Genomic DNA, 18,931 nt, shown 5'->3' with positions numbered 1-18,931 from the left:
GCCGTTGCTTCAATCAAAATAGAATAAGAAACTATTGTGTGGATATGAAATGGATTGTGTAATTTGAGTCGAGGGTCAATCTAAAACAACCTCTCGATCTCCAACTTAGTGTACATGTACACCAAACTTCTCAGACTCCACTTATAGAATAACACGGAGTATGTTGTTGAAATAAGTTGTGTGAATTTTAAATTCACAACACTTTTTTCTCTATACCCTTCTATTAAACTAAAGGAAAGAAAAAAAAAATCAACGCCAAATACTTCTTTTTTCCTCATTATAATTCTTGTAGAATACATAGGGAGGAGCATATCAAAGCAGCACTTACAATGACTTGCGCTATTGACACTACATAAACCAATGGTGTAAAAGCCTGACTAAATGAAGACAAAAATTTAAAGGGAACCAAAGGTAAAATAAAATAGGCCCTATTATCTAAACTTAAAAACCTCAACAAAGCACAAAATATTTGTGCAAAAGAATTTCAAAAATTTCAACTGAACCCTTCCCAGAAATTCCACTCACGTGCTATGTCAACCCTTGCTTCCGCCAGCCCTTGCATCGTGTTGTTAGGTGCCAATCTTGTCTTTTGGGACGTTTCAGCCTTTTGTAATATGAACATATTTTACAACCGCTGACTGTGGATATAATTCTCACCATATTTAAAACCACTTATAGCAAACCAGCAAGCAATGCTCCAGGATCTGATGTTGGCGGTGGTGGACTTGTTGGCTGAGGTTGTGGAGGTACGGGTGGTGCTGCTGCCCGAGCAGCTGTAGGGATACTAACCAATTGTTCTTTAACGAACTCCTTCAACCTACATATAGTTAGAAGAGATTCCATAGGTGATTGATAAGTCAGTAATGAACACAAAGAAGAGAATATAAGAAAGCATATTTTAGCTCATACTCGAATGTCAGTGCAGGATCTCCAGAAGCAACTGTCATACGCAGTTGAGTTCTATCAGCTGGATCCGTTTCTATTCTAACCTGAATATCACAACTAAAGATTTTAGATAACTTTCTACAGAAAATTTCTATTTTAAACTAAATGATAAAATCATAAAGATGAATAAAGATGACTGGTATCTTTGGCACAAGGGAATATGTTATCTTGGAAAACAAGAGGGTTCCTCATTTTTGGATGAAAATATTGTTCCAGGAAACCACAATTTCCATCTTCTCATATGGACCAATGACAACTGTAATTTAAGTTCTTTGTGGACAAATTGCTCCTACTTGATCCAGGTAGAAGGCAAAGACCCAAGAAAAGTAATGCGATATGATATACAAACTCCTATACTGCTATAAACTTGACACTTTGTCATATTATATCTAAAAACCAATAAAATTATGGTATTTTAGAGCATCAAGCAGCAGGTACCACAAGATCAATAACTTACCAAACACAACATGGCTCGCGTACTCTCTGAATAGAAAGTTGTGCTAGCAACCAAATTATTTGGATTTGGATCCTGAATAAGAATCAAGAAGTGAAATATAATGAGGAAATATGAAGGGTCATAATCCAAAAGGTAACAAACCAAAATATATGAAAGATCAGAAACTTACAAGTCCAGGACAAACAATCAACTGGAAACTATTGAACAAGTTTGCCATTTCAAGAAGTGCCATTGGTCTTACACCTCTAACCTGGTCAAATTAGAAAAATAAGTTGAGGTCGTGTTTCAGATATCGATATGCTCATGTAAGGTTGAGATGGCAATCTCGGTATGCGTTCGTAATTTATGATGCACTTAATTATACACACTTCAGAGAAAATTTTCATATGCAAGTGTATTGCAAAAGTTCAACAAAGAAAGTGGACAGACCACTTCTTGGAGCTTCAATGGTGGTCCAGATAGTGATCTCCATTGTGGGAAAAATTCTTCTGCAGATACTGTGATAGGCTGGAAAAACTTATTCAAGACAGCAGGGAGGCGAAGTTTGACATTAACCTGTAAAATGCACAGCCAAGTTAAAAACATACAAAAACAGACTTAACAATGAAAGATTGAACTCCAACCTCAACCCCCCCAACCCTACCCAGGAGAGAGGCTTTTTCACTTTGTTCCCTAGGTGGCTTGATGCCCCAATCTCATGATTGAAGGTGGCGGGCCCTTAACCAGGCTATCACTCCTCTATCTCAAACCATTTGAAAAACAAAATTCATAAAGAATCAGTACCAAATGAGTTCCGAACTTGTATGAGAAGTCAAGAACAGCGACATCCCTACTTGGACGTAGGTTAACAACTTCAAGTGGGCATTGAACCTGCAGAAAATAATTTAATTGGAGATCAGAAGATGAAGTGACAATCAAATAGGTTAGACAAGTAAAAATGAACTGTCTGACCTGTGCACGTGGTGGAATAGTCTCAGGTACTAATGATAGTTCCGTCCTCAAATGAGATGGAGACAATATTATAGCCTGCACTGAAGCAAGCGGAGCCGTATTCTTATTTCCCAAGAACAGGACAAGTCGTCCATGATGTGCCCGCCAATCTGCTTTTGAGCCAATCTGGAATTGTGCCAACAAAAATAACTAAGTGCATATAAGTTCATCACATGACAGTTGAAACAATGACTCTCGATTGCTCATCTACCTGAATGTATGGATCCTCATATAGTACACCACTATCTTTAAAGCACAAGGCATGAAACCTTTCTGCAATGCTTCCTATTGGCTACAACCAGGAAAAGTAAGGCTGTCAAAATAATTTTAATTCTGAACAGGAGACAACAACAACAACATACTCCGTGTAGTATCACAAGTGGGGTCTGGGGAGGGTAGGTGTATGCAGACCTTACCCCTACCTTTGGGAGGTAGAGAGGCCGTTTCCGGTAGATCCTCAGCTCAAGGAAAAACATTTCAAAAGCAGGTCAGAAAAAGAATCAGTGAGAGTTTCTGAACAAGTGAAGGCACCATAATAAAAATCTCTAGTGCAGCAAAATTTTCCCTTAATTGCAAAGGTGACAACTTAAGCTAATTTTGCAGTGCATGAAATGAAAGTGCTTCTTTACGGGCAAATTTTAATGAAAATGTATTTAGGGTCATGCGAGAAAGTGCCAGTGATACTAGACAAACACTTTTTAAAGCTTATCCCAGCAGCTTCAGCAAATTAACAACATATCTCTTAAAACTTTCAAGGAATAGGAAAATATGATGAATTGAAGACCTGAATTTGGTAAAAGAATCAAATGGAACAGAAACTGAAAAAGAAATGGCAGCATCTTCATACCACTAAATTAGGAGTTATAAATATGAAAGAATGAGGGTAAAGCATATTAACAATCATTAAAGAAAGCAGTACCTGGACGGTATTCATCTGTTCTTCAATAGGTGCAAGTGCTAGCGCCTCCTCCACAATTGCAGCACCTTCAACACCAGCACTCAAACTATGGTTAGATTGGTTCTCAGCAGAGTGAGGGCCCTCAATAGCCAGAGGACTTAAAAGATCACCCAGGAGATCAGGCGAAGCGCTTGAAGGGGGTTGAGGATCCACAATGGTCAAAGTTCCATTTGACTGAGCCTCCCTTTGATCCACTGAGTCACAATCCTGGCCATAAATAAATAGTTTATTACCATCTAATACTGTAAACATAGACATTAAATACTCAATTTTTTACAAAATAGTCGGAGAGACAAATTACCACTTTGCTCGTGCTTGGAACTTTTACTGGACCTAACTGGTTGACTGGTGGAGTTCCATTAGCATGGTGTTGGTCTGTCACTACTAAAGCATTAGAATTTTGCTGTTGTGAACGCAACTTGATTGCACTTTGGTCAGCGGTATCAGTCTCAGTATCCTCAGCTTTTTTTATCAGTGACGACTACATTGTAAAGAGAATATTGTGGCTTAACATCAATGATGAAAAATGATAACAAAATAAAGACAATACCATACTTAACAGTTGAAAGATACACTATATGATGCAAAAGGAGGTCTGTCAAATTGAACCAATGCATCAATTATGTAGAACACTGCAGATATAAATAATAGAAGTCAAGAAGTTCTGCATGCATACCTGTCGCTCAGGGAACTTTGGCATTTCAGATAAGATGTCCATTAAAGCTGCACCTTTCTTACTCAACTCGAAGTATTCCACAGCCCGTTGCTGTATCTCTACATCGATGCAGCCTTCATACCTGGGGTATTATGCAGCTCTAGCAATTATTATATCTTTGGATATATCCACAGAAGAAAAACAACCTTACAGGATGAACAGAAATTACAACACCATAAAATAATTCTCTTACTTCCTGAATATTGCCCAAATCTGATTCTGTAGCTCCGGATCTGGTGGCTGTGTATGCATCAAGATCTTAGCATATGTTGACAGAAGAATAGGAATTGTTGAAGTCCTGCATAGCATAGTTTGAGGTAAAAATAACAGACAGGAGAAAAAAGAACAATAAGAAATTGAGATCAAACACTGAATGTCCTTACGTAACAGTAGGGAACTTCTCATGAATGATACTAAAGATTTCCTTTGNATTGTTGTTGTGTCTACTAATGAAGAATTATGCAATATTGTTATTACTAATGATACATTGGTGTGTGCATTTTCTGGCAAAGCTACATTTGTTTTGATTGTTATGTCTACTATTTCATTGTTAATTTCTCATCAATTTGGCAGTAATTCAGTGATTGTTGCTTCCTCTGTTCATTGTTGAAGTCCTGATAGCATAGTTTGAGGTAAAAATAACAGACAGGAGAAAAAAGAGCAATAAGAAATTGAGATCAACACTGAATGTCCTTACGTAACAGTAGGGAACTTCTCATGAATGATACTAAAGATTTCCTTTGGACTACATCCAGGCCTTCTGGCCAGAAGATGGCTGTATTCTCCAAGGATATATGCACTGACCTACTCCAGCAGATGGCACAATTAAAATTTTCAATTAGCTTTCCCAATATATTTTTTTCCTTTTTCAAATTGACAATAAAAGGACAGAAGATGTCTACATTCAAAACAAAAATCACAAAGAAGATTATTTAGCTCTTGGGTGCTTATCTCTGGCTGTATGGCAACTAAACATTAGAACTGGAAGAGCAGATGAAATAGCACAGAATTTCTAAGATTAGGTAATGCAGATCTAGCTTGAAGACAAAATTAGGACACCCAGGTCAGGTTGAGGCAATGGAAGCCTGATACCTGCAACAGTTCTTCCACTATGTCTTTTGCATTTGAAACATCACACATTCCATATAGTAAATCAAGCGCACGTCTCCTTATGCTGTTTGAAGTACTTAACGTCAGTAAAGAAAGCAATTTGAATACTTAAGTGGAACTTAATAGACAGACACAAGCGGCTACTGCCGATATTTTCCCATTATTTCACCAGAAAAGAGGACATATAAATAAAACAGCAGACATATTGAATGTCCAGCTCAGCTCCAATGTCATTAAATTGACAAAGAGAGCTTTCTCTTAAAGGAGTAATCATGCACATGTCATACTGAGAAAGCTTTTGGGCAGAAAAAATTGAGCTTTACTAACTTGGTTGTTCCAGCAGCACATTTTACTTAATGTACTTCTGCTGTGAAACAAAAGCCATCAGTTTCAAATAGAGTTCCGAGGATACCAACCAAACTCAAGCTGAAACACATAACACCAAGCATTCACTTGCCACACTGACAGTATCATATGCATAGTTGTGAGTCAAACATTCACTTGCCACAATGTATCATATGCAACAGTTCCACAACCACAAAGTTCCACAGTTCCACAGACCACGAAACTGCAACAGTTCCACAGACCACGAAACTGCAACAGTTCCACAACCACAAAGTTTCAACAGTTCCACAAAGCCACCAAATAATAGAATGCATTCATAAAATTTTCAAGTCACAAAATATTTTCAGCCCACAAAACATTATCAATCTAATTTGTAATGCTTGCCCCTCCAAAAATAGCAGTTTAAGAAGTTCCATTGTGCCATTACATACTAAATAAAAACTCTTTAAACCAATACTTAGCAACTACTTTCTAATGTTTGCCCCTCTTTGCCTTAAGCTTGCCAATCTTTTTTTCCTCGTCTTTTTTCAACTGACTTGAGGTCACACATGCTTTGCCTTTCCAAGTTAGCTTTTTTGGTGAGTATGGTAAATTAGTAGGGACAACAACACCATTTTCATCACCCTTAAAACTAATCATTCTTGAACCAATTGGTTGTTGTAGCATCTTCTTCATTTGAAGTCTAGTTTTTTCTTCAGATATCACTCTAGGTGCAAGGATTGTATTCTCATCCTCAGATTCAATACTGTCTTCAACTTCATCCTGATCAACAATTGCAATCAAAGGTGCAATAACTTTTTCTTTTCCATCGTTTTTAGACCTCTTTGGTAGTGCATCAACTTTGTCCTTTGAAACATTTTTTCTCTTTGATTTTGAAGAACCAGCAACTTCATTGAATTCTTCACTTGATTGATGGCTAGTTTGTCGACTTGAAGATGCAACAAATTCAAGAGTTGGCATCAAGATTGGTTCATCTGGGAGAACTTGTCTTCCTTCTTGAAGCTGTAAAATTTTTCAAAGTGTAAGATAAATAATTATACATTGAAAGTAATTAAAAATTGATAAAACATGACTTACTAGGGGACATCTTCTTCGATTATGACCTACAGCACTGCAATTTCCACATGTCATTTGCAATCCTTTTCTACTTTTCGACCATAATCCTTCCCTTTACTGACCTACTCCAGCAGATGGCACAATTAAAATTTTCAATTAGCTTTCCCAATATATTTTTTTTCCTTTTTCAAATTGACAATAAAAGGACAGCGGATATCTAAATTCAAAACAAAAATCACAAAGAAGATTATTTAGCTCTTGGGTGCTTATCTCTGGCTGTATGGCAACTAAACATTAGAACTGGAAGAGCAGATGAAATAGCACAGAAGTTCTTTGATAAGGTGATGCAAATCTAGCTTGAAGATAAATTTAGGACACCCAGGTCAGATTGAGCCAATGGAAGCCTTTCTATATAAATGAACTAATCAAATGACTTGGATTAACAGTACGCCTCCCTCCATTTAACAAGAAAACAGTAGGCCTCCCTGTAAAATGGAGGCGTCAAGTCAAGCCAAGTCTCAAAGTTTTGACAACATGACTTAAATTGTGATCCTTGAGAGTCAAGCTCGCTCTTGGTATACGGTCCTGATTAAATCAAGATGCAAGCTATTTCTGTCTTAACAACAGCTCAAGCCAACATAACTTCCAAACTTGTTCAGAAGGTAACTATTCATTCTTCCACTTGGAAGTCGCCAGTCAGATATCCACAGTTTGGGTTTTCTTTCTTATGCACACGTCTCTAATTAAACTGTCAACCTCCAAGAAAAATTCTCTAGTTAATTATATGCCAATAACAAATAATGTTCATGAAATCATTGCATGTCAAAGTGACTTCGGTTGGACGACCCATTCCAATTATCAGCCAGCAACAAATCTAGCATGAATAATATGCAGACATAATCCCATTAGGGTTCATAACATTTGCACACACACCCCTAGAGATTCCCAGTATTAAAAGAGAGCGTTCGCACCTTGACCATCGTTTCATGAATGGCGGGTTTATCAAGATATTCTCTGGCCTTCAAAGCTGCATAAGGCTGAGGAAGAGGTTGAATGTATAAAGTGAGCTCCATTAGAAATAAATAAATCAAGCTAGCATATACACAGAGCAGCTATAGTTACCTGTAGATCTTCATTGTTTGTAACAAATTGCACAACACGGAACCAAATGTCATCACTGACGAAATCACCAGCCTTGTCAATTAATTGAAGGATGACATCTACATACCTGCATGACAAACCAAGAGACACACTCTTAGCTGTTATCACATTGTAGATCTGTAAAACAAGATTTAGACAATTTCAGCAAGTAAAATCTAATTCTGAGTACTTGCTAGCTACTAAAACCGCTAGATTTGGAGTTAGAAATATGCACAAAGAGAGCAACATTTCAGTGTATGGTGGATTTCTCATGATGCCCTCTTTGATAACGATGAACAAAATAAATCCCCTGAAAAGGCTGAAGAAAGATCAAGCCGGAGAGAACTTCTAAGAGACAACATTTTGGAATTTCAATAACTTCAAAAGCAGGAGATGGAACTTCGCTAAATACGGAAATATCCTTGATTCAGCATAGTCAGCATATATGAGCAAAATGTTTTTCTTTTTTTGAGCAGGAATATATATGCAAAGTTTTTAAACTCCTAAAGACAACCAAATATTGCATTCAAGAAAAGTGAAGTTTCAGTATGTCCATATCTATTTCATACCACGACAAATCAGGAGCAAATTTCTCTGCAAGAATTGCAATTTTGAGCGACAGTTCTTCACGCATCACGAACTCTGCTGTACTAAGATACTGACAAAAACAAAAGATCAGTGGCATACCTTTTTACTCTGCAACAATTTAAAAATTCTATAAAGGGCATAAATTAAATATCCATGAAAAGAAACAATCCTGATACCTGCAACAGTTCTTCCACTATGTCTTTTGCATTTGAAACATCACACATTCCATATAGTAAATCAAGCGCACGTCTCCTTATACTGTTTGAAGTACTTGACGTCAGTAAAGAAAGCAATTTGAATACTTAAGTGGAACTCAATAGACAGACACACAAGCGGCTACTGCCGATGTTTTCCCATCATTTCACCAGAAAAGAGGACATATAAATAAAACAGCAGACATATTGAATGTCCAGCTCAGCTCCAATGTCATCAAATTGATAAAGAGAGCTTTCTTTTTAAGGAGTAATCATGCACATGTCACACTGAGAAAGCTTTTGGGCAGAAAAATTTGAGCTTTACTAACTTGGTTGTTCCAGCAGCACATTTTACTTAATGTACTTCTGCTGTGAAACAAAAGCAGGGAAATAGGTGATAAGGAAAACGCAAAGGCTCCAAATCAACCTGATATCAGGATCCTTCAGTGAGGTAATAATCTGTGCTTGATGTCTTTTAATGATGTCCTGTACATCTGTAACCATCAACATCCGAGTCATATTTTCCTGCATGAAAAACAGAGATGAGGAAATCAGACAGTGGTAACTGGATCTGTTTTGCAAGTTCCAACAGTATGAAAGAATATTAGTCTGTATGCTTCTACAACTTACCAAACCAAGATAGCGAATATTTGGCTCACGTACAGCAATAAATTTCCCAAGCAATGCAACACACTGAGACATCATCTCTTTTTCGGCATCAAGATGCATGACCTGCAGCAGATCAATGAGAAGTCAAACTTAATAAGTATACAAGAAAGCAAGGAATAATTTAAAACAGCATCCAGGCTTTGAAGCTTTAGATAATACAAGAAGTCCATCTTAGCATATGGAGAGTACAAAGGTGAACTGTTCTCTATTTCCTTGAAGAAGATGCAACGATTATGTGATTAAAAAAGTTGTTAGGAGGGAAGTAATAAGATTGGAAAGAATGTGCAGAAATAAACAAAAATCTTGACAGGTAGCAATAACTCCGGAATTTGTCAGGAAACTGGAAAGGAAATAAAAAAGATGTACAAGAGTTTGTACTCAACATCATCACAAATGTCCAAGTAAAGGCGCTACCAGAAGTACCACATAGGTTTTGATTAACAAATCACCATGCTTCTACTTCAGGAATATCATTATTTATAAAGAACTAACTTACTCAAATGTAAGATGCCATTACTATCAGCAATTCATGTAGCAGACAAACTTATAAGGAAGGCTAATGGTTGATACATGCAGAAACTTACAAGAGCAAGCGCTTCAAAGAGGACAGCATGTGACGCATTGTTCTTGTTCACATTTTTCACCACATCGGTTCCCATCAATATCCGTTGCAAAACCTGATTGATCATAATGAAATCCAGAACATCTTTGAAATCTACTACAGATTCTTTTGGACAAGTGAAGTTGGATAATAAAAGGGGATATGCTCTCAGTTAAAGAAGGATATTTCTGTTTAGCTGGTGAGCATACCTCAAACAATGATCTTCTAGTATCTGGATCCTCAATAGTAGGAAAATATTGTAGAGCCCTCATAGCCTTTACCTGAAATAAAAAATTGTCAAAATTGAGACAATGCTTAAGCAAAGATGTCTGATACCCACATTCTAGCTTTCACATTGATGTAAAAAATTGAGATCCTATCCATGCACCGACTTACAAATTCATGCATTTTAATGTGCATGATTGGTCATTCATGCAATTGTGAAGCATATATTTGTTTAAAGGTCCGAAGACAACATATTCAATTTCGTCTCTGCAACAAGTAATGGCTACTGCAGATTGCACAGGAAAGTAAATAAACCTGCAGCCATGGAGATGGGATCCCATAGTAGGTATATTCTTGTGGTACGTCTTGGTTCCTTGAAAGCCTTTCCAATACTTTAACACATTTGGGAAGACAACTCCAATATTCTTCGTGGTTATTTGACACTAATGCAACTAGAAGGCTCATGGAAGATGTCACAACACCTAAATCTCGTTCATCTAGCAGTTGTGCCATCCGATCTGACCTGGATTATGAGGAAAACTTTATTTGTTGGGATACAAATGAAATCATTTAATAAACCGTCCACCTAAGTAACTACACTTACCAGCTATCTACATTCATGACATCAGGATTTTTCCTGAAAAGACGTACGAGACATAATGCAGCCTTCTTCCTCACCAGTGGCCTACAACTGCTTGATATCTGACTCAACAAAATGAAGAAGAGGAGAAAAGAAAAGAAAGCCCACGTCAGTCAAAGAGTTGGGATACTGGATGGCTACTACAAAATATTGACTTACAAGTAACTTTTGAACATCAGGAGCTAGAGATTCTGCAAATTCCCTCCCCCCGATATTTCCAACCTGCACAGATATATCAAACAGTTGAAACTTGTAACAAGCTAACAAAGAACAACAGATCTGCTTCGAGGAAGAGAAAGAAGAAAAGATCTGAAATTCATACCAATGTCAACGCTAGACACTGGAAAGTCTCATTGCGTCCGACTATGTCATTGCGTACTGTATTAATTGCTAATCTCAAAAAATCATGATTCTCATTGAGCAAACATGATGTCACTATATATCCAACCTGCAAAACATCAAAACAACCAGTCAACATCTTTATGCTGTTAAATTACATATTAAACATAAGGTGCAGCACAAGAAAGAGTAGCATATACTCGCTCAAATATCAATATGAATGCATGGAAATTACCATGTAAAAATAAGACATCTTAAACTGCAACCACCTCCAATTTAATCAATGTAAAGCCATGACAACAATGGTTTTATGAGAAATATTGAACTCTGGAAGGATAAGAGTTATTATGAATAGACCAAACAGATAGGTGCTTCATTCAGCATGGATACGGTCACCAAAATGCTAGCATAAAAAGCAAGATGTGACCAGTGGCATGCGCAGAATTTTCCATAAGCGGTGTCGATATTTATAGATGAGACAACATAAATATCAATTATCATATTTATAGGTAGGATATAGCCTTAACCCATTGGTTTAGTTTAGTTTTAAGCAACAAGAAGTCGTGAGTTCAATACTACTTAACAACAATCTTAAGTTATAGAGGTTATATTTGCCTAAAAAATGCTTAGACTGAAGTTTGAACCTCCGACCTCCAGTACAAATCATGCGCTGAATCAGCACGCCAAGTGACGCACCGTAGTAAGCGGTATCATTGTCTTCTATATATCAGTTTATGCATGGTATTAATATATATGTTTAATTTTTTAAAAAATTGATGAAGTGGTTTGCAGTGTCAGGTGACACCACTTGGTTCAACGCGGGTCCCCTCCTGGATGCGACACAACTTGTGTTTTCATACATTTTCAATATACTAGTCATAATTATCAATTCAATCAAAAATGATGAAAGACTTCACTTCACATAAACCAATTTTGACAAGTTATCCATTTTAGAAATGAAAAGAAGAAAAATGAGGTACCTGCTTCTCAGGATACTTTGGAGCAGAAATCAGAGATACAGCTTCCATGTGACCGAAGTCCACATCATAACCTAGCATATGAATATACAGCATTTTCCAGACATATTTCTTCTTTTCATATGGTGTCAAGCCCTGTATAACACAATACAATTTCAATAACCATGGGCAATGTCTATGTTAATTTAACATACAATGAGGGAGGTCTATGATTGGCGATTTAGGTGGAAAAAAAGAGGAAAAAAAACAAAAATTTATACAAAGCAAACATCGGAGAGCAGTGAAAAAATAGGGTATTGGGCCTGGTCCTGGATGACTAAGCACAGTTTGCAAGACTTATGGTTTAACTGAATAAAAGTAGGTTAAAAGAAGAAAAGGGGGAAAAAGGGAAACAAGCAAAAGATAGAAAAGATAGATAGAGAAAGAGAAGAAGAAGCTATGTTACAAAATTCATTAAGGTGTAGAGTGAATGCAATTGAAGTGCAGCCAATTCAAATCCTATGCAGATTGAAATGATAATGCAAATATTGGAATAAAAATAGCCCCTACTACAGATAAATAATTATATATCTAAGTTAATAGCACACCTATTTCTGCAATATTCCTATCTCAAGTTCATTTTTTTCTTAGGTAGGCTACCATTTTGACATTTAACTGCAAGGAGATTTTAAATGTTACACTAGATACAATTGATTGAGTTAATAATTATAAATCTGCTAATGCTTTAGCGTTGCTTAAATTGAGCAGCGTATGGAAGAGCACCAAATACCTGCAGCTCATACTGTGTCTAAACTAATTTTTTTTTTAATAGTTAAGCACTATAAAGGTTGAAAAGGATAGTGAGCAAGCTAGTGAACAACCATCATATGGCGTATATGAAGGGGAGACACAACATACATTTAGCACCGATAGCCAGTAAATATGTGGATTCCAAGTTGAGAGGGGATGTTCCAGGAGTTATGTGCAAGCCAGACACAGAAAAAGCATACGACCATTTAAACTAGGACTTCCTACTTAGCATACTTGACAGGGTTTGATGATAGATGGTTGAAATGGAATGGTTTTTTTCCATCAGGAAGGGGACGCAGGCAGGGTGATGCTCTATGGGTGGTTTTAACAACATGATGAGGATCGCAATTCAGAACAGGCGATTAAAAGGCTTCAAGATTGGCAACAGGGAAAGAGAGGAGTTGGAAATCAGGTTGACATGGAATGGGTTTTTTCCCATCAGGAAGGGGACAGGGGCAGGGTGAAGCTCTATGGATGGTTTTAACAACATGATGAGGATTGCAATTCCGAACAGGTGATTAAAAGGCTTCAAGATTGGCAACAGAGAAAGAGAGGAGTTGGAAATCTGTCACCTACTTTATGCAGATGATACAATGATTTCTAGAAAGCAAGAACTACCAGATCAGATATATTAGGATGATCCTAATATATGGTGGTCAATATGGAAGGAAAGAAATGGAAGATGCTTTAAAGATAGGTCCAGATCCATATATAAAGTAAAATGGAATTTAAAATGGAATTGTATTGAATCTTTACTTCTTTAGTGTAAACAACTTTGTATAGAAGATGCAGATCAGATTGTAGATTTATAGGAAGCTTGAAATTGCTCTCTTTTGGAGGTGACCAACATACCCTTAATGCCATAAAATAATTTTCCATTTTTTTAAAAAGGAAGATATATTAGGATGACCCTATTAGTATTTGAAACAACATCTGGTTTGAGTGGGAACTGCAGGGAGAGCAGTCAATTTCCAATGAAAAAAGAAATACAGGTTCATGCTCTCGCTAACATTTTGGGATGCAGGGTGGAAATTTTCCAAAAGTTTATCTTAGCATGCCTTTGGGCTCTTAACACCAGGCATTAGAAATATGGGTTGGCATTGTAGAGAAAACTGGACTTTTTCTTTTTAGCAAAATGGAAGTAACAATACTTGTCTCTGAGGATGTTCATTTAGAATTATCCTGTGTAAGAGTCCCTCCCAACTTAAACATGTCTGTATTTCCTATGCCGACTAAGGTAGTTAAGAAACTGGATCAATTGAGAAGAGACTTCTTATGGAAGGGTACTAAATAGAGCAAAGAATATTATCTTGTTAACTGGAAATCTGCTCAACTAAGCAGAGAGCATGATGGACTGCGCATTAGAAATGTGAAGTTACAGAACACTAGCTTACTGACCTATTGATGAAATGGCTTTGGAGATACAATGGTGAAGATCAAACATTTTGGAGGGAAGTGATTCAGTGTAAGTATGCTAAACAAACCACACGTGCACTAATATAGTCTCCAACAATTATGGAGTTGGTGTATGAGGTCTGTCAGGGCATCATGGCCAACTTTGTCTGAGAATATCTGTTACAAGGTGGGCAATGGTAGAGGGATTCTTTTTCTGGAGAGATGATTGGAATGGTCAGGAACCATTGATGGATTTTTTTCTTGTCTTGTTCTCTGTATGCCACTGGATGAGTATCGGACTCCTCAGGTATGGGACATCACCTTTAGAAGATACTTGAATGATTGAGTGGGGAGAGTGGGTAGCTTCCTGGAACTTCTTCCGAACTTGACACAATCAGGTGAAGAGACGAAAGATGGATCCTTATCAGCTAAAAGGGCCAACAAAAGGGAACTAAATGAACAATTTAGGAGAAATAGGTCCTTGGATAAGCATTTGGAAGAATTTGGCACCAACCAAGGTAAAATGGTTTGCCTGGTTGGCGGTCAGGAAAGTCTATTTCACACATGAAGTCTTACAAAAAAAAAAGAGATTTATAATAGCATCCAAATGCGACTTTGCAAAGAAGCAGACGAGACAAACAGCCACCTGTTCCTCCATGAAAAGTAACTACACTGATTTGGTAACTCTTCATTAGCCTTATAGAGGTAAAATGGGCATACAACAAACCTGATGAGCTGCTAGATCAGAAGGGGGAAAGTAAGAGCCAGAAGAAATGGTGGAAAATAGTTTCTGCCTATATTTGGTGGACTTTGTGGAGGGAGAGATGGGAAGCGTATTTAACATAGATCCAATTTTATTCACAAAGTTTAATGGAATTGAATGCATCTTTTTATATTTGGTGTAAAGAACACTGTGTAGAGGAAGCATAACAGATTGTACACCTCTTAAGATCACGGTAAGTATCTTTCTTTTCTTTACCATTCATTTGGGTCCTCAACATGTCCTTAACAGTGAGGAATACAATGTGACCAGTCTCATAAAGTAAATGTTATATGAACTTAATAGTCTAGAGCAAAAGACATTTCTCACTCCCATCAAATCCCCGTCTCATTGGAACAGAGATAATTGAGATGTATTATCACTCTATCACCGGCTGACACTGATGGATAATCCAATGTCTACAGCAACTCCATTCAAATGATTCATTCCCTCTTTTCACCTAGCCCCAATTAACAGTGACATAACGAAATGGCATGGATAAAGCTTCACAAAACAACCAAATTCTGACCATTTTAGATCTTCCTTTAAATTTTTGATCTGATGTACAGTTCTAAAAGTTGGTGATCTAGGTTCTAAAATTTTTTTTAACAGGTAATGAAGTTTGTATCATAGCCCAGTACTTCAAACCCCAATTTACAAGAAAAAAATAAGAATAAAAGAAAACAAAAACAGAAAACTGAAAAGATTATAATCCTAGCAGGAATCAAAAACTTCTCGAATTGTCTTTGTATCTACAGAGTCAGACCAAAAACAAAACAACATAATACAGTTGAGTTTATTCTTTTGTATTGTGTTACTTCTATCCTCAAAATATCTTACATTTCTTTCTTTCCAGATAATCCACCATACAAGGGCGGGATCGATCCACCATTTGTTTCTATCCCTTTGCCCCAATTCAAGCTTCCTCCCAGCTAAATAGAGTATCAACAATCTTTCTAGGCATTGTCCACGAGATGCCTTTGAGATTGATAAAAATCCTCCATTACTGATCTGTGATTTTGCAGGATAGAAATAGATGACCAACAGTCTCAACCTCATCCCTAACATGACCATAAAATTATTCCTTTCTTTATCACATTTTCTTTCATGTGTCAACACAGCCTCATTGGCTAACAACCATGTGAAATAAGCAGCCTTGTAAGGTATCGTTACCCTCCATATATGATACCAAGGCCAATTAGAGATCTGAAGTTCTGGAACATTCATAATCTTATATCCTTCACTCACCACGTAGAGACCCTTGCAATTATCCACAAGCAGTCTACTCCCCCTTGCATTCCTTTGAAAGATTCCAGGAGCTGGTAGAGTTCAGCTGGGAATTTCCCAATCATTCAGCATTTTCTGAATAACAACTCCCACCCTTGAGGACACCACATCTCTGACACTGTCCAATTTTGGTGTTGAGCAAGAACATACAAGTCAGTAAAGACTCCTGCAAACTCCTGTTTCCTATCCACTTATCTTTCCAAAAGATGGTCTTGTTTCAAAAAGCAAAAAAGGAAAAGAAGAAAAGAAAAAGACCTACACCTTAACAAATTAATTACGCCTAGAAACAACATCACCTTGCATCAATGGATTGTAGAAAACAAGGTAATACCATCCTGGTTGTATACACTTTGTATTACTTCAGAATATCCTAATAAAAATCTAAGAATATTAAAACCAGTCGGATCGTCAACAACCACAAATCATTTTCAATCATACTTCAATGCCTTCAACAATTGAGCACCTCTCTGGAATACCATCACTGCCACTATGACAGGTCCCTTGACGGTATCTAACAGAGCTTGAAATATGTGCCACCTTGAAACTGCTATATTTTTTTAGTAACCAGAACTTCACGTTGTTTGCCTAAAAGTACTCCTATTGACCCAATTTGTATGGCATCCTTTCCTTTTCGGGACATCCAAAATGTTTGACATTGTAATTTTATTATTGTTAATTTGACGGTCATTTTCTACACAAATTTCAGAATTTTCAAGAAACCAAATACATTAAGCATGCACGTTCCCCAAGAAGCACACACTATCATAAGAGGTAAATTTTGATTGGCAGCGTGTTCAATCAAACGGGTGATTTTCTCTCCGATTACGGATCCCATAAACAATTCAAATGGTAAACTTTCATATGATGTTTTCTCTATCTTATTAACTTTCAACCACAACTTAAATATTTCATTATACTCACTTATAAATATGTATAAGTAGAATTAATATCTTAAACTCTTTCAGTTAAACACATCACATAAAAATGAACTAAGAATGTAGCGTAAGTATCTACTAATTGGTTTCTCCTTTTTTTTTTGGTGCAAATGAACTTGGTCTCATAACTGTGATTTTCTTTTGGATGACGTAAGCAGATTCATTTAAAGGCATCAAGAAGATGCGAGCTTTACAAGGATTGGTCTCATAACTGAGTTACCCCACCAGTTTCTCACAATGTATTCAACTTGGCAGTAACCACCTACTATGTCAAAGACCAGTTCACAAGAACAGGTTTAATTACTGCAGGTTAGTCTTTACTTAACTACTCTGTTAAAGATATCACTACTGGACGTCCAACCGAATCCTAGCATACCATCCCGGCATCCCCCAACCAAGAAAACCTGCTAGTATAGTTAGCAACAAAAACAAACCCAGTGTAGTCCCAAAAACGAGGTCTGGGGAGGGTAGGGTGTATCGAAACTTGCCCCTACCTCGAGGAGGTAGAGAGGATATTTCCGGAAAACCCTCAGCTCAAGTAACAAACATCAGAGCAGCTAGCTAAAAGAAAAATACAGAAGTAAGGAGGACACATCATTCAGAGAAGAGCAATAACAATAACCAACTAATGTGATGACTGAAGCATCTAGTATAGCTAGCAAAGCCGGAACCGAATGTAGAAATAGCACAAACTCAATCACACTTCACTAACGTCAAATTCAAATTTTTCCATTTCCATTTCCTAACAAAACCATTACTCACATTAAACATCTTGTAATATCCTGCTAACACCTAACAGAGTTGCAATTATCAAAAAAAAAAAAGTTGATAACCTTTTCGTTCTTAAAGCGAGTTCGAATGTTGCCGAGCTCTTTATCAACACGAAGGCGTTCCAGTTCTTTGTTCTGACAATTACGAACGTCGCTGATGAACACCGACAATCCTCTCATGCCAGATAACGCCATTTCCGTTCAGATCCAGCCGAGAAGTCTCTTTCACTGTATCTCCCCGTAGATACTCAGCACCTCCGGTTTGCTTTGATCCGACGGTTCAAAATCGAAGATCGAGGTTCAAATTGTGAACGAAAATGGCGGTTCTACGTGTTTCATGGATAGCGTAATTGGGAATTTGACGAAATGTATAGATATATGGATATGTATGTATAGGTAGAGAGATAAAGAGGTCTGATCTAGAGAGAGAAAGTGGACTGAGAAAATTTGGAAAAGCCGACGTCCAGTTGGGACGAAGACGACTTTTAATTTTTAGTTTAATTTTTTTTATTGAATTGAATTGAACACAAACCATAACACTATTTATTTGAGTTTCTATCTTTTCCTTTTAAAAATAAAATAAAATGTTGCTTCGAAATAAATGACTTTAAAAGATACAATAAAATATTTACTCCATTTAAATAAAAAATAAGATATTTCGAATAAGGTAAGAGTGACATTCATAGAGGATAAAATTAAATACAAAAAGCGAATTGAGATGACAAGATATGTATGCATGCTCCGATGTAGAGATCGGGCTATGTATGATTATATGAGAGGTAGAGATTGATAGATCGAAGACATGATACAATTCCAACTTCCTAAGATACGATGCAGTTTTAGCTTACTTAGGCGTATAGACAAGGTTACACAGAATACGAATTAGAACAGAGAGATGGTTAGGTAGGTGAAAATTGTCTCGCCTATTTTTTCATAGTTATAATATTACTTTGAGAGTTTCTTATTATTTCATCGGTGTTACTGTATATATATTGGTCATAGAATAATTTTATTGTAATGATTATTTCTATTTTAATATGTTTTGT

General features: G+C 36.9%; 2 protein-coding genes across 4 annotated transcripts; both read right to left on the bottom strand.

Moving 5' to 3' along the window:
* Window positions 1–249: 249 nt before the first annotated feature.
* On the bottom strand, window positions 250–18,396 carry LOC107004770 (AP-2 complex subunit alpha-1-like). Of its 3 annotated transcripts, XM_027912953.1 has the most exons (28): window positions 17,949–18,396; window positions 11,953–12,084; window positions 10,956–11,081; window positions 10,793–10,855; window positions 10,598–10,695; window positions 10,309–10,516; window positions 9,978–10,049; window positions 9,752–9,844; window positions 9,129–9,230; window positions 8,926–9,023; window positions 8,481–8,562; window positions 8,286–8,374; window positions 7,699–7,804; window positions 7,548–7,613; window positions 4,804–4,869; window positions 4,449–4,489; window positions 4,259–4,363; window positions 4,027–4,147; window positions 3,652–3,831; window positions 3,312–3,557; window positions 2,604–2,684; window positions 2,354–2,518; window positions 2,186–2,272; window positions 1,832–1,957; window positions 1,572–1,652; window positions 1,403–1,474; window positions 910–989; window positions 250–817 (listed from the first exon to the last, which is right to left on the bottom strand). In XM_027912953.1, exons 1-28 carry the CDS (start codon window positions 18,078–18,080, stop codon window positions 673–675), a joined length of 3,063 nt encoding a protein of 1,020 aa, XP_027768754.1. In that variant the 5' UTR covers window positions 18,081–18,396; the 3' UTR covers window positions 250–672. The 3 variants fall into 3 exon arrangements, with proteins under 3 accessions (XP_027768754.1, XP_015058609.1, XP_027768755.1); XM_015203123.2 differs by lacking the exon at window positions 4,449–4,489 and having other exon boundaries at window positions 4,763–4,869; XM_027912954.1 differs by lacking the exons at window positions 4,449–4,489; window positions 10,793–10,855; window positions 10,956–11,081; window positions 11,953–12,084; window positions 17,949–18,396 and having other exon boundaries at window positions 4,763–4,869; window positions 10,309–10,511; window positions 10,598–10,701.
* LOC114074876 lies at window positions 5,836–6,686 on the bottom strand. Its single transcript, XM_027912955.1, has 2 exons — window positions 6,598–6,686; window positions 5,836–6,522 (listed from the first exon to the last, which is right to left on the bottom strand). Exons 1-2 carry the CDS (start codon window positions 6,649–6,651, stop codon window positions 5,992–5,994), a joined length of 585 nt encoding a protein of 194 aa, XP_027768756.1. The 5' UTR covers window positions 6,652–6,686; the 3' UTR covers window positions 5,836–5,991.
* Window positions 18,397–18,931: the final 535 nt, after the last annotated feature.

This window comes from Solanum pennellii, chromosome 11 (genome assembly GCF_001406875.1).
Source record: "Solanum pennellii chromosome 11, SPENNV200".
In the NCBI taxonomy this organism is placed as follows: domain Eukaryota; kingdom Viridiplantae; phylum Streptophyta; class Magnoliopsida; order Solanales; family Solanaceae; genus Solanum; species Solanum pennellii.
The sequence above is the reverse complement of the archived record's forward strand: the minus strand, read 5'-3'. Positions and strand labels throughout refer to the sequence as shown.